The 15440-nt window shown below is 36.3% G+C and overlaps 3 protein-coding genes across 8 annotated transcripts in view; all 3 read left to right on the top strand.

The window, feature by feature from the left end:
• Window positions 1-1788: 1788 nt before the first annotated feature.
• On the top strand, window positions 1789-5965 carry LOC106784332 (protein FAM160B1-like). Its single transcript, XM_014743745.1, has 6 exons — window positions 1789-2178; window positions 2808-3881; window positions 3985-4435; window positions 4524-4887; window positions 4969-5469; window positions 5543-5965. The coding sequence occupies exons 1-6, from the start codon at window positions 2134-2136 to the stop codon at window positions 5640-5642; spliced, it is 2535 nt and encodes an 844-aa protein (XP_014599231.1). The 5' UTR covers window positions 1789-2133; the 3' UTR covers window positions 5643-5965.
• A 53-nt stretch (window positions 5966-6018) lies between these two features.
• LOC106784333 (DALR anticodon-binding domain-containing protein 3-like) lies at window positions 6019-8290 on the top strand. 2 transcript variants are annotated; one of them, XM_014743746.1, is made up of 5 exons: window positions 6019-6319; window positions 6417-7041; window positions 7176-7309; window positions 7374-7541; window positions 7609-8290. In XM_014743746.1, exons 1-5 carry the CDS (start codon window positions 6041-6043, stop codon window positions 7726-7728), a joined length of 1326 nt encoding a protein of 441 aa, XP_014599232.1. In that variant the 5' UTR covers window positions 6019-6040; the 3' UTR covers window positions 7729-8290. The 2 variants fall into 2 exon arrangements, with proteins under 2 accessions (XP_014599232.1, XP_014599233.1); XM_014743747.1 differs by having other exon boundaries at window positions 6020-6319; window positions 7176-7282.
• Window positions 8291-8976: 686 nt separating this feature from the next.
• LOC106784287 (max-interacting protein 1-like) overlaps window positions 8977-15440 on the top strand; it is a 131284-nt gene continuing 124820 nt past the window's right edge. Inside the window, exons 1-2 of one of the 5 annotated variants that reach the window (XM_014743657.1) lie at window positions 8977-9263; window positions 11442-13197. In XM_014743657.1, coding sequence (XP_014599143.1) covers window positions 13143-13197 — 55 coding nt within the window. In that variant the 5' untranslated portion in view covers window positions 8977-9263; window positions 11442-13142. The other 4 variants (XM_014743654.1, XM_014743659.1, XM_014743658.1 and 1 more) reach the window with 4 other exon arrangements.

Consider the following 15440-nt stretch of genomic DNA (forward strand, 5'->3'; position numbering starts at 1 on the left):
AATACGATCAATATTATTTTCTCTCTCTTTTAAAGTTGTACGAGCATCCGAAGAAGATATTAATAAAAATAAAACAAAAACATACATGCACACACATACACGTACACGAACAAAAAAGATATGGATATATATATATTTTTATTTATTTCACGTAGCTTCGATGTTTCTCTCTTTTTTTATTCTTTTTTTTTTTTTGAGAATCTATTCTATACTTTTTGTCACTGTTTTTAATTAAGGATAAATTTTAATGAAAATTTTGATGGATTTAATATAAATAGAAAATTCTTTTCAATTTTTAATCGAAATTTTGTTTCATGTATCCTATTTAATCTAATAACTTAACAGAAAAAAAAGAGAGAGATAAGAAGAAAGAGAGAGAGAGAGAGTGTGAGAGAGAAAGAGAGAGAAAAGATAGCAATTATTCAATAGTCTCCAACTTCGTGGAGTAAACAGAAATATAAACGTAAAATAGTAATGTTCCTACGTTAGTCGTATGCAATGACACTCGACGTTTCAAGATATAATGAGGAGAAGAATAATCTGAAAATAATGAGAACATTTAAATAAATTCGTGAGATTTACGTGTTTAACACCAACGGCCAAAATTGTTCCCACGGAGGATCGTTGAAAAGAAGAAAAGAAAGAATTGAAAATTGAAACCAAAAGGAAATAGTTGAGCATAAATTTGGTTGCCATATTGTATTCGTCGTACATATTCTTATCGTTAAATACGATAAGACATAATGGCATAGAGACAGTGATAAAGATCGAATATAACAAAATGACCTACCAACGTAAAAGCGGTATTTTTTAGTGATTGTCGTTATCGTTGATGACATTTTTTTTTTGCTTTTTTTTTTGTCTTTTGTCTTTTTCAAACGTTGTCAATTTTTCTATCACATCATTAGTTCTTCCAATCCTCGTTCCTTCTTCTTTGCCTATCTATCATCACGATGCTCCGACGATTGCGAAGACTTAAGTCGGTGAGTATTTAATTAAACAGACGAATGTAACATTTGATCGTTCTGAAATTCTTTCTGAATGAAATTAAAAATGAGTTTCTATCGATTATGTTAAATTGCGTAAATATAATAGCGAATCGTTCGGCGCTGGGCTGTTGGATTTGAAATTTTAACGATGAAACATAAAATTTGTATACCTGAAAACACAAAACGTGATTTATTAACATAATATTTGATATAGTTGGAAGATATTAAAATAAATCTAATTAAAATTAGTACATTATAATTTAATAGATTAAATCGATATATAACTACGATTAATGCCGACGATGAGAAAAATTTAAGTTAAAAAACAAAAATAAATATACATACGTATATATANNTATATATATATATATATATATATATATATATAAAGAAATAAAAAAGAAAAATTAAAAAGACAAACAAAAATAAAGGCGAATTATATAATTAAATGTTGAAGCGCGCGCTGCTGCTGGTTCATTTGTGTGAACAGGTGCATCGAGGAGATATATCACTGAAAATGTAGGAAAAGCGTCTCGCTCTCGAGAATAAACGTTTTTTCTTTTTACATTTAACGTAACGACATTAAATGATGTTTACTTGTACACTTGACATTACGAAATAAAAGATCTTAAATCATAATGCATTCGTTATTTCGAAAAAAAGAAAAAAATAATAATAATAATAAATAATTAATAAAAATATACATATTCGATAGATTTAATATAAAACAATACAACAGACTTATTAATTATTGTTAATTGTATTTTAGTTTATCGAAATTAAAAAAAAAAAAAAAAACAATCTTACCAATCGACGTGAACGCGTCCGTGTCGCGCGTTCATCTACGTGTTATAAACAGATACATACTTTATCTTAAACATTGTCTCGGTGCTACCTCTAGCGTCGAAAAATCGAACTAACGCGTTTCAAAGCTTCGGTGGGGGGGATAGTACGGACAGACGTACAAGGAAATAAACAGAGAGAGATAGAAAGAGAGAGAGGGAGACGCACACATTGCGGTTTGACAAGCGACAGATAATGTTGTGTTCCGCGAAACCACGAGAAAATGATGCTGGTATTGGTTTAGCAGCGCCTTTGATTCGATCGATCAACATTTCGACAAGATTCTGGGCAAAGTAGAACAATGATTAGCGGCATACACGTCGCCTTAAAAAATGCTATCGACGTGGTGAGTGATAAAATGATAATATAGTTCTAACCATTTCCTCGAGGCATTTTTATTTTTTTTTTTTTTTTACTATATCTCAGCGTTATTCATGAATTTAGAGATTGGTAGAAAGAAACTTGTATACGTTTGTGTTTGTTGTCAAATATAAAATAATTTCAAAATCATTTCATTCTCGCAACGTTCATCGATCGACCTTTCGTAATTGTCGCGCACACGCTCTTCAAGGTCTCTCTATCCCTCTCTCTTTCTCTCGTTCTCTCTCTCTCTCTCTTTTTCTCTACAGGCCTCCAATTGTATTCCTTAACGCACGTGTTATTTATTTTCCTTATACGCCTTATCCTACAAGGAAAAAAATGACAAGCATTCAATTTCATTTATCGTTTTATATTTCAATATACAAGCTTAATAGCTTATATTGATTGTGATCTATAAATACCTTGTTTATAACGATTGGTTGCAACATAATACCGTAATGCGACATCGAAATTGCAGATTCCTTTTTTCTTGTTACGTAATTTAGTACTTATATATATATATCTTTAAGCAACGTTATATATAACGTTTAGTTTCATATAGATTTCTGTCTCATGTCTCAAGTTATTAAATGTTCAGTCGCGTATGATTTTCAGATAGCACCACCGGCCACGCCGTTGCAAGACTTCACCTATCACTGGAAGCAGCTTATGAACTTTTATGTCAATCACTTGAACGATTGTAAAGTTCCGATCCAATCGACCGGTATACCAAGACATCTCGAAAGATTACTTGAGATTTTATTAGAAGAAGAAAAAGATGGTAACGATCCTGGACCATGTTTGGAATATTTATTACAGCACAAGCTTTTGGATCTGTTAGCTTCGTTAGCTACAGCCGAAACCCCACCTGGTATGAGAGTGGTCTGTCTTTCATTTCTAAGAAAATTACTTAGCCGATCGAAATATCCTTTGCTACATCACACTTCGATCTACTCGCCTACACAACGTCTGATCGCCCTTTGCAATGGAAATTCACCGTCTCCGATCGAAACCGAAGAGATTCAATTTCTCTTGACGTTATGTTTCTTAGTATGCAAATATCCGCACGTGACGAACATAATAAACGATGTATCGATGTTACACAAGCCAAGTAGCTCGAATCGTTCGAGCTCGGAGAGATTGGAAGTCGAGAAGGTTACTTACGTTCCTAACAGAAAAAAGAATAATTCTAATCCTCTTTTCGAGCCTTTAAAAACTCAAGCAATAGCCCTGGTAAATCCGAATCTTTTGAATCCTGAAAATAATAGACGAAAGTCATTGTGTTCTAATCTTAGCTGTATCAAGATCGACCTACCGCATAACTCTTCCACACGCTCGAATGCATCTACTTCTTCCAAGGATACGGAAAATATATCCCAATCCTCGAGCCCGCTCACACAAAATGCTTACTGTGATTCGTCCTCGATTATGAATCTGTTAGATGATACACAAAATAATTCAAATATTACGGATAAGCTTAGAGAAGAACTCGACAATTCTGTAACCGAGATAGAAACATGTTTGCAGAATACAAAAGACTTGAGACTCACCGAAGATTGCAATACATGTGACAAGACAAATAATCCAGTTGAGAACAATTGCGGCCAAAGTCTTTTGATACCTTCGCGAATACCAGTGAAGTCAAAGTGCCTTCTATTGGAAGCCCTTATGAGCTACGTGAACAGTGCTGTAAATAATAGTTTTTATTTTATTCAATTATCTTATGAGGACTTTTATATATATATATATATATATATATGGGATATCTTTTAACGATCTCTTTTTATTCTAGGACAACACGGTTAGGGTGAGAGCTTGTGAAGGAATCATGGTCTTAGCCTCGCTCGAAGATCCCACGTTCGCTCAAATGGTAGCACAAAGTGATTTACCGTCAATTATTACTAGTCGTTTGGAAAATCTTTTCAATGCCGTACCAGCTCACGTAGATCCAAATGAGGTCGATGTTATCGAAGTAACGTGGGGTTTGGATTCGCCATTATGGACGAAGGAAAAAAAATTTCCCGGTTGTCGACAAGTCGCAGCTTTTTACATGTGGTTTGATTATTGCAATCAGCTTATAAGAGAAGCATCTACGGATGTAGCTAATGTATTGGCGAAGCACATTAGGATAAATTTCTTTGAAAAGATAGTAACACCTGCGTTAGCCGATCATCAAGTTATCCTAGTAACAGCACTTATTACAAAATGTTGGAAAGAACTTGCATCATCTACATTATGTACAGGTATATACATACGTCTTTGCACACGAGATGATTATTAATTTTTATAAAAGAATATAAAAGAATACAAGTTTATTTTGAAAATTCTTAGAGGTGAGCTACTGGCTTGTCGGGCATAACAGGCATCCAGAAATTCCAAACGTTTGTACATCTCCAGTTTTGTATAGATTAATAAATAATTGTTATACGGATAGCGACGAACTGACAGTGGAAACGTTAAAATTGTTCGAAGAAGTAATAGATAAAAGAAACGAACATACCCTCCATTGTCTCGCATTAATGTATTTAACAAGTCGAGGGTATTACGATAATACAGCAGCAGATAGTGCCATCACATCTTGGAGCGATGAAGAAGATGAAAGAGAAAGAGAAAAAAAAAGTACATTAGATCTTTCTTATGAGCAAAGTCACAGCAGAACTTTAGCTCCTAGTAATATACATAGGATTGTCAATTGGTGAGGTTTCATCATTTTTTTTCTAGAATGTTTAAATACACACTTCTTTTTATACCTTATTAGAACATGATTTTGCTTTAGCTTCTTATCTCTGGTGCCACGCTATCTTCAAACCGATCCTGATATCAATAGTTACGAAAGATGCATGGTTGTTCTGGAAAAACAATATTCTACTGTATTAAGGGATTGTTTTTTAATGGCATGGCCTTTGGAAGCAGTAACGCATGATGACTCTGCTAGTTCTGATTCCAGACCAGAAGCTGATCACGGTGCTACACGATTTTACATGGGACCTTTTTTAACTATGCTCTTCGATAAAGTTTGCAATATGTCTAAGCAAAAATATGAAATTAACTTGCAACTTACGGTCGTAATTTCTAGATTAACGCTCTTACCGCATCCATACCTGCATGAATTCTTATTAAATCCTCTTTTACCATTAGTGCCTGGCACAAAAAGTTTATTTACTTGTCTCCAGAAAGTAGTCAAGCAGCTAATTAACGAGATACCAAAGACCACTGAATCTAAACACAAATTAAAAGAAACACGAGAGAGATTATTGGACTTTTGTATTCATGATGTGTAAGTAAATAATTAAATTCCCTTACCTGGCTTATTAATATGTGACGAAAACAATATTTTGACGATATTACAGGGAAAAGGAAAATACGTTGCTGGAAAGCGTTGTAGTTACAGAAGAATTTTGTAAGGGACTTGCTGCAATAGCTTATGTCAAATATCATCATTCTATGTGATACCTAATATAAAATGAACAATTTTAGTTGTTATTGATTTACCGTTGAATGTATTATTATTGTTATTGTATTATTTTAATTAAGCTCAGATAAAATATCATTTCTAAGATCAATTTGTATTATACCAATCGGCATTTATATGTATATAACACAATAATAATGTGTGTATATATATTTATATTTATTCATACGTACAAACAACACATATATAAATTATTATTGAAAGCCGTAGCTATAGTATTTAATCCAAAGGTCTCTAATGCTTAACACAATATATCTATCTAATAGAAAAAAAATTATTGAAAATAAAATTTTTCTAATTATACGACTTTGAAATGATAACATAACCTTCATTGTGGAAAATATAACTAACAGATGCTCGAAAAAATTACTTCTCCATGGAAAATATATCTAATTATTCTATTTCAACACTTATTAATAATATATTTTTTCATTTAACCGGATTCGAGTGTAAAAATCAATTAATTATCAGAGTTAATAATGAAAAGTTATCAACAAATGGTGACTTGTACATTCTAGCTAACCTCACATTATGGAAGAATCTTTTAGTGGTTAAGTTTGATTGTAATAATTATTGTAATAATATTTTACAACATTATGCACATACAAGAGGTATTGAATTAGAACAAGTGGACGAAAATTATACTAATGAAAAGGTAAAATTAAATGGGAATAAATCTATATTAAAATATTATTTTACCTATAGCTATCAAATGTTTTCATGTTTAAGTAAAGCAATGTTTTTATGTTTAGGTTTTACAATCATTCATTTTAGCTAGTGAAACTTGGAATTACAAGATAACAAAATGTATTTTGCAAAACGAACGAGTTTGCTTATTTCTAGACAGACCATCTGTCATTAAAACTATTATAAGTACAATCATCGAAAAAGGTTCATCGTTTGGAAAAAACCCATCTACGAATAAAGAGATGTGCCTAACATTTCATCCAGATGTACAATCAGAATTAACTAGTACAAGATTAAAATTAATAAAAGATGTTAGTGAAAGAATTTTGGATTTGCAAGGATATCGCATATGCAAGAAAGTTTGCTCGAATTCTATTGTATTAACCAATAAGTTGAATGGAAAAAGAAATGAAGATTGTAATACATATTTGTGTGGAGTTGTTAAAAATTCAGAAACAAATACCAAAGAAACAATGTTTACTTGGAACAAGTATATACATTATAAAATTAAGATGATAAGAGAACAAAACGAACACAAATATCTTAACGCAGAAAAACAAGATACAAATTCTTTCCTTTGGAATATGGCAGAAGCTGCCATCACTTTTGAATTATTAACTGTTAAACCAATTCGTCCTGTTTTCGTTAATGTTCGCACAAGTGCTAATAGAAGTCTTACCAATACAAAAGGTATGGTAATATTTCAAATATTAATCAAATATAAATCAAATAGGTATGGTATTTATCTTTCTCAAGGATATTATTATAAATATAGTTCGAAGACATAAGTTAACAAACTGTTACTATTAAAAATACTGTTCCAGGTGTACTTTTCATATTTTACAACATTGTTAGAATAGCAGCAATCATAGAAAAATATGATAAAGGTATATCGAACGGAGAGTATCCAGAATTACCAGATATCAAAACTGTAAATTTTTCTAAATTAAATGATGAGGTATACTATTTTTTGATATTTCCAACACTATTTTTCATAATTTTTAAAACTATACATTTTGTAGGGTGAGTGGGAACTTATTTATAATTTCATGGTTGGATATTCCCAAGTCATAGAAAACAGCGTCAGGCATATACCCACTTTTCAAATCTATCCACAAACTTTGTGTACGTTTCTATCAGGATTGTGTAAAAAATTTAGTATTTATTATAGCAAAATTAAAATTTTAACGGTAAGTTGACTATTATTATTAATTATAAATCAATACATGTAATTTAATAATCGTTCATTCATTACAGGAGGGATATAAGCATTTGCATTCAAAATTAATAGCAAGAATTTATATGTTAAAAGCATTGAAAATTATTTTACAAAATGGTCTCGCGATATTAAATATAAAATCCGTTTCTCGAATGTGAGATTTATTTAAAAAAGTATTATCGGTTCGAAAAATTTGTAATAATTTTAATTAATTAAATAATTGCATTTTTATATATATATATAATAAGTATTATTGAAATCAATCTTGCAACAACTTTTCATATCTTTTACATATGTCGGATAAACAGAATATAAAAAAGAATGAACCATCGTATTCATTGACACCTTTTGAAGAGAACTTAAAATGAATAAATAAAAAGTAGAGTAGAAAATCCCATTTTATTTAATGGGATTTTAATTTATTCGCCGATAGAATTTCAATAATAATAAAATAAAAAGTTATCTCTCGCGCGTTGTGTCAATTGCTTCGACACTTGTTATCATAAAGATTAATCTCGATGACTACTCGAGGAAAGATCTTAGGCGCGATTCTTATCAGATCTTTCTCCGATGAAGTTCGATCGTTAATCCGACTATACTTACGTCAGAAAACAGGAAAAACAAATAAGTATTCTTAATTCTTCGATGCACTAATTGTAAATGAAACAAATGTACTCGTTAAAAAATAGAGAACAATAAAAAGGATATGTTTAATTTCAAAATGACGTTTGTCCATTAAAAAATTCGAAAAGGTCGTTTCTCGGAAACTTTGAAAATCGCAGGAAAAATCTTATGGCGCGAAAGATGGCGCGATTACGAACGCTCGATTAGGGAAGGTATACCATACCTATACGCTAAGAGAAAAAAAAAACAATTTATCGATTATTTCGAAAGTTAATATTAATCAATAATCGTGCGATCGTCGTTGATGATTTTTAAATTGTCAACAAGTTAAGTTTTTTTAATGAGAGATATATATATATATATATGTAGATAAGAAAAAAAAATAAGATTAAAAAGGTAATCCGTTGGAAAGGGGGATGTATGTTTATTTAATAAGGATAGTAACGTCTGGAAAGTAAATGGGGAGAATTAGGAAGGAAAATCGTTGGATAAAATATTATTTTAGCGGGAAAGAAAATGGTAAGAAGATAATGGAAAGGAGTAAGGAAGAGGGTCAGACTTGGAAAGGGATTGTCGTCGTGCATGGAAAGACGCACGCACGATAGCGTGCAACCGAGCGAGGCGAGGGACACGGCCAGCTGTTTGTTTTGTTTTCGGGCATGAGATTCACGTGACACCACCGGTGCTGGTGGCGGCTCGCGCGGTAGCGCCGTATCAAAGAACGCGATTGGGCGAGCCGTTGCATTCGCGCACCATTCGGCGAATCGTAGGGGGCGTTAGAAGGGAGGCCTGCTGCTTCTGCGGTGCAGAAACGTTTGACATCGATAAATGCGTGAGAGTGCTCGCGAAGTGCGGAGGTACCAGGCCGTAATTCGTTCGTCGGCTCCTCGTCGTCGTCGTCGTCGTCGTCGTCGTGGTGGTTGTGGTCGTGGTCCTCGTTGTCCTCGTTGTAATCGTCGAGGACTCGTACTGGGTTAGTTATCGTTAACGTCGAGGACGTGATCAACATCCTCCTCGTAGTTATCGTCGGGTCGTCCTCCTCGTCTTCCTCGTCCTCGTCTTTGTCCTGGTAATCGTCTTCGTCATCGTCATCGGTGTCATTGTCGTTGTCGTCGTACTCGTTGACGTTAACGTCGGTGACGATGTCGTCGTCGTCGTCGTAGTTTTAGAGACCTGCTTTCCTTTGTTCTCTGACCAGAGTCCCCCCTCCTTCTCGTTGCTCGCGTAAATCTGTGCGGTGATAGTGCTCCGAAAGAAGTGTAGAAGTGTGCCGAGAATCGAGGTAGTGATTACGATCGTTGTTTTTACCTTTGTGTGCTCCTACGTCATCGTCATTATTCTCATCATCGTCATCGTCGTCGTTGTCGTCGTCGTCGTCGTTATAGCCGCGCGTATTCGTATGTCGTCGCGGTGCATGCGTACGAAAACGGAGCAAGTAAACGAGCGAGTTTAACGAATAGATGAGAAGTTTAATGTTTCTAGGCGGATTGAGATCAACTTGATCACGAGCGCGTCGGATTTTGCTTTCGAAAGGCGCGTTTATGGACGATAATTAGTTCCTTCTTTGATTTTGTATATTTCTACATATATATACGATATACATTTCTCTCTCCTTTATTCAGAGAAGAACACGTTAAACGTATAAAACGTATTATAATATACATGCTCGTAATGTGTTTGTCACGCGTAACGTTAACGTCAACGTTAAAACGTCAACAAAAATTCGCTCGAGATTAACACAACGAATGATTATTACTCTTTTCTATATTTTTCATTATATACTCATATATATATATATATGAATATATCCTCCATTTACGTAGGATATGTACAACACGTAGAATAAGGAATACACACATACATACGTGGGCGTGTACTCACGGTTTATTCCGCGCGCGCGGATTCGGCGGGCGGTTGCGAGCGAGCGACTTTCCGCTTGAGCCGCGCGGTGGCAGCGACGACGACGACAACGTAGACGACGTAGACGAGGACAACGACGTAGTTGACGACAACGTTTTTAGAACGTTAAAAACGAGAACGGGTGGCGGTATAACACGACCGTCGACAATTTTCAGTACGCACATGACCGTGATCACGCGCGCGTGACGACGATAGCTCGAAGGATCGCGCGTGGTTAAACTTTAGCGCGACTTTTTATTTTTTCTCTTTCTTTTTTTCCTTTTTTTTGTTTTTTTTTTTTCCCTTCCTATATACTCTCCTCGTTTATTTCATTTCTCGTACGTTCTATCTATCTACCTCTGCGCGAAATAAACAAATAAATAAATAATGAGATAAAGAGAAAAATATATAATACGGTTAGATAGTTTATCTCTTATGTCGTGTACGCATCTATATATATATATATATATATTTTGTATGCGCGCGTGTATGTTTATTCGCAGAGAGACAGATAGGTTAAGTGTTAGTAACGGTCAACAGGAATACGGTCGGATCTAAAAGAGAAAGAGGGAATGGGAGGAGGGAGGAGTTAGGTAGAAGGTAGTACGTGCGTTTTCGAGAATAGCACGAATTTTAGCCGCGAATATTCGACCGAGTCGCGGACCGAGTGTAGGCCCGCAGTTTCGCGTCGCGTGCGCGCTGTCGTTTTCAACTTCGAAACCAGGTACGAAAGTGAGAGAACGAGAGAGAATATATACGCGTGTATATGATGAGTGCGTCTCTATAGATATATATATAAAAGAAAGAGAGGGAAGAAGTTTAGAACGGGTAGGAGGGAGGAACGGTGGTGGTTCGCGAAATATCTCGTTCTTGGTCTCTCAAGGTCGAGCTACGGAACGGTACGTTAGTCGTCGTTGTGTGGTCGTCCCTCGTGCTCCTCGTGTATCGTTTCTCTCTCTCTTTTTCTTACACACACTCACACAACACTCTTTTACTCGTTAGAACGGGACGTGGTTTCTAGCCGTAGTTTATCATTTTATTGTCATTTTCTGTGGGTTACGCGTGTGGTTTTGGAAGAACTTTGACATAAAGAATGGGTCGGTAGTGTTGGAGAAGGAAAAGGAGGAGGAGGAGGAGGTGGAGGAGGAGGAAGAGGCGGTGGAGGACGACAATTTTTGGGAAGGGGGCGCAACACGGACGGTCGCGTGTGTGATTTTTTGGTGTTGTTGTTGTTGGTGTCAGTTTTCGTCGTCTAATTTATATTATTTTTCTTTTTTCTCGGGGGAAAATTCTAAATGTGGTGACGATAACAATGATAATAATGATGATAATGATGATGATGATGCAGCAGTAAATGCGGTGACGAGGGTTCGTGAAAGCAGAAGAAGAAAAAGAAGAGGAGGAGGAGGAGGAGGAGGAGGAGAAAGAAGCGGTGGTGGCGGAGGAAGAAGTGGTGGAGAAACAGAAGAAGAAGCGGCACAACGGGAATCGAGAAGAAGGAGAACCACTATTACGAGGGTTATAGCTGGAGAGAAAGAGACAGAGAAAAGGAGAGGACGGTGCAGAAGAGCCATCATCGGTGGTGTTGTGTAGTGGCGTGGGTAGTAACCGAAACGAAAGGGTGAAGGAGGAAGAGGAGGAGTGGAGAGGAGAGGAGAGGAGAGGTGAGGTGAGGTGTAGCAGCAGCAGCAGGTACTCTGCTGGAGAAGAGTTTTATAGCGCGCGCACGAAAGAGAACGTGACTTTTGGGAGAAAAGAGGGAAGAACAAGAAGAGAACAAGAAAACAAAAGAGGGAGAGGAAATAGAATAAGATAGAAAGAGAGAGAAGACAAAAGAGTCGTCGAATCCTAGTCGCGTGGTGAATTCTGTTGAACGACGACGTTCGAAAGAACCGCGAAAATAGAAAGAGGTGGAAGAGGAGGTGGAGGAGGAGGAGGAAGGGAGAAGAGGAGAAGAAGGAGAAGAAGAAGAAGAAACTCTGTAGATATAGGATAACATAAGAGGAAAGAAAAAGGATTCGATGCTCGTGGCGTGATCGCGAGGAGACGCCAAAGGGGAATAGAAACAGATAGAAAGAGAGAGAGAGAGTGACGGAGAGATAAAGAAAGAAAGAGAGAGAGGGAGAATAAAAGCGCGCGCTCGTTTGAAATCGTGGTTGTGGTGCATTGTGGTTATAAGCGAGAAAGGAGAAGGAAAGAGACGGAAGAGAGAAAGATAAAGATAGAGGTAGAAAGGGAGATAGGAAAGAGTGCGAGGGAGGCTTTGAGGCTTGGAGGTGGCGGCGGCAGCGGAGGGGGTGGAGGCGGGCAGCGAGAGCGGCACGGCTGCTCCCTCGTGCGAGTGTGCGTGCCTAGCGCGCGCGTGTGCTCCTGTTGTTGTTGCCGTCCTCCTCCTCGAGTGGTCTTCTTCTCCTTCTTGTCTTCTTCCTCGTCGTCGTCGTCGTCGCCGTCGTCGTCGGCGTCGTTCCTCCTCTTCTTCTTCTTCTTCTCTAGTATTAGTTGTTGTGCTCCTCGTGCTAGTGCTAGTAGTAGTAGTATTAGTAATAGTAGTAGTAATAGTAGTAGTAGTGGTGCTGGTGCGAGAGTCCTATTATCGTGACGAGAGCGACGTGTCGTCGTCGTCGTCGTCGTCGTCATCGTCGTCGCCGTGTGTGTTTCATCTACTCTCTTCTACTACGCAACAACAACTACAACTACAACAACAATACTCTATCTACTACATTACTAATAATAACGCCACCACTACTACTGCGTTAACTACAAAGTTACATACTACAGAAGTACTACTATCATCATCATCACCACCACCATCTCCTCTACGAATATCTAGTGCGCCGTCTTCGCCGTTGTCGTCGTCGTCATCGCCATTGCCATCGTCGCAGCCGACGTTTTCAACTTTTTTCTTCTTCTTCTTGTCCTTCTTTTCTTCTTCTTTTTCCTCTTCTTCCTCCTCCTCCTCCTCCTCCTCCTTATCTTTTACTCCTCGTGGATCCTTGTGGGAAGTAGTGAAAGAAAGAAAGCCGCTAGGATTGCGTCAAACCGAGAAAATATGAGCATTGCTGCCCTACTACAGGCCGCCGAGTATATTGAACGAAGGGAAAGAGGTGAGTTAATATTTTATTTTCTTATTATTTATATCAATTTTTCGAACTCCTTCTTCTTCTTCTTCTCTATACGCATGGATTGATAGATAGAACGCAGAACGTTGAATCGCGTGTTAACTGGCACAACCACGTGTTGTCGTTCGCGACAAGACCAGATGTTGTTTTCGTAAGGTCTGGTCTTTGTTAATTCGCGAGGCCTTCTTCCTCTCGTCGTAATCTTTCTTTCTCTCTTTATCGTACAGAAAACCGAATAATTTGGAACGTGACCTATGTCCTCGTCGATGTCGTCTTGCTCTGACTCATCGATCATCGCGTCATTCTTTTTGAAACGTTTCACGTGTTATCTTTCCTTTTCCGTAGTTTTTCTCGATTCTTCTATTATCACGTCTTATAGCTCGATTCTTCTTACTTATCTCTTATACGTAAATAATTTTCAAAAAGTAACGTTACAATTATTAATCCTATCAATCAACTTTTATTCTTAACATTTGGCGCGCTAGTTTCTTTTATTTTCGGCGGGAAATGTTCGCACATTTGAATTATACGTTCGTGATTCATGACGACTTGGTGGAGGAAAGTTTTTCTTTGTAACTTTATTTAAGATATCGTACGTATCGTTTCTTCTTGATTTTCTTTTTCTTTTTCTTCACCTTTCTCTTCTTTCTTTTCTTTTCTTCACTAAAATCACGATCGAAATAACTTTCACTTATCGCCACGTTAGATCTAAACGTTTTTGCTGTATCATCACGCGAAGATGGCGTGGTAAAAGGTCGTTCGATTCTTCCAACAATTTCTTTCTTTCTTTCTTTCCTACTTTTGTACTTTCGTACTTTTTATTAAGAATTACGATAGCTACTTGTTTTCTATCACTAACAACGACAACGACGACGATTCTCTTACTCGTTTTCTATCACCGCTCGTTGTCGTCCCCCTTTTCAAAGCGGGCCTGAGTCCCTCGCGATTCGAACGTTCATTCGTTCGTATGTTCGTTTATTCGTTCGCTCGCTTGCTCGCTTGAAAAGAACGGTTTCTTTGTTTCTCCTTCTCCGTTCTCTGACATCGTGTGTGCGCGCGGATCGATCTCGTCGTCGTTTCTCCAACCCCTCTCCATGCTACATGCTCGTTTCGTATCTGCGAATATAAACCTACGGTGCATATATGTATATATATATATGCACTGTACATTGTTCATCATCATTATTAACAATGTTTCGATATTGTTCGACATTAACAAATATTTCTCTACATTACTTTTTGTAATATATTTCTAAAGTTGTATCATCGACCACTGTGACGCCATTTTTTAAATATGCTTCTAAAAAAATATTAATCACTTTTTTCTTTTTTTCTTTTTTAAAACATATGAAAACGTTAAGGAATCTCATTTTTTAATAATAATAATAATTACTTACTATTATTATAGATATAAATGAATGATTAATCATTTAAATTTGTAGAAACGTAGAATCAAATTTATAATACGAATTTAGTAGCGTAAGAGACTTTAAACTCTCAAGTGGAAATTCTCGAGAATTCCGAGGACAATACTAACATGCTGTGCGTTATAAACGCCCACTGGTACAATACGTACGTACATACATACATACTACGTGCTCTTTAGAGAAATTAGCGTGCGAGTCTCGCAACAGCTGCTCGTATCCCTAACGAAATCACGCGAAAAAAGTACGGAGTCGTTGCGTCGTAATTCGTTTCGCGTCACCGTATTACATATGCATGTATGTAATATATATATATATATATATGTAGTATATACGCTTGTATGATATACGTGTTTAATCGTTGCTTCGTTTTCCACGTTCCATAAGCTAGGATAGAATAGAACGTTTAGAGAACATATATATATAAATTTAATCGAATAGTATACAAAAGTTCCAAATTTTACAAGATCTAAATTTGTTGAATCCTGATAATAAACAGGATTCAATATTATCGATCGATAATCGATCATTTTCAAATAGGAATAAATATTATAAATCCTGGTAGACGCTCTTCTCTTATTAGCCAGTTTCGTATTTATCGTTTTAGTTCTAATATTAGTAGGAAAGGCCAAGGACGACGTTTGTGCTTTGGAAAGCTTAAGGATTATTGCGGACTGGAAAGGAATATCGTGCTATTGTTAAATACGTCTTTTATGTCAGACCTTTCCGTCAAAATGATATCGCACGATAATGTCTTTTCTTTTACGTACACACATATACATGAATTTACATATAAACTGACAT

The sequence above is a fragment of the Polistes canadensis genome, unplaced genomic scaffold (assembly GCF_001313835.1).
Source record: "Polistes canadensis isolate GaletaPanama2010 unplaced genomic scaffold, ASM131383v1 scaffold_33, whole genome shotgun sequence".
NCBI classification, from domain to species: Eukaryota; Metazoa; Arthropoda; class Insecta; order Hymenoptera; family Vespidae; genus Polistes; species Polistes canadensis.

Bases quoted from the DNA above. Each gene is read 5' to 3' on its own strand.
- LOC106784332 (XM_014743745.1), top strand. From the start codon at position 2,134: ATGATTAGCGGCATACACGTCGCCTTAAAAAATGCTATCGACGTG. The intron at 3,882-3,984 runs GTAAATAATAGT...TTTTTATTCTAG, and splicing joins TGAGCTACGTGAACAGTGCT to GACAACACGGTTAGGGTGAG. The intron at 5,470-5,542 runs GTAAGTAAATAA...ACGATATTACAG, and splicing joins GACTTTTGTATTCATGATGT to GGAAAAGGAAAATACGTTGC.
- LOC106784333 (XM_014743746.1), top strand. From the start codon at position 6,041: ATGGAAAATATATCTAATTATTCTATTTCAACACTTATTAATAATATA. The intron at 6,320-6,416 runs GTAAAATTAAAT...TTTTATGTTTAG, and splicing joins AAAATTATACTAATGAAAAG to GTTTTACAATCATTCATTTT. The intron at 7,042-7,175 runs GTATGGTAATAT...ATACTGTTCCAG, and splicing joins AAGTCTTACCAATACAAAAG to GTGTACTTTTCATATTTTAC.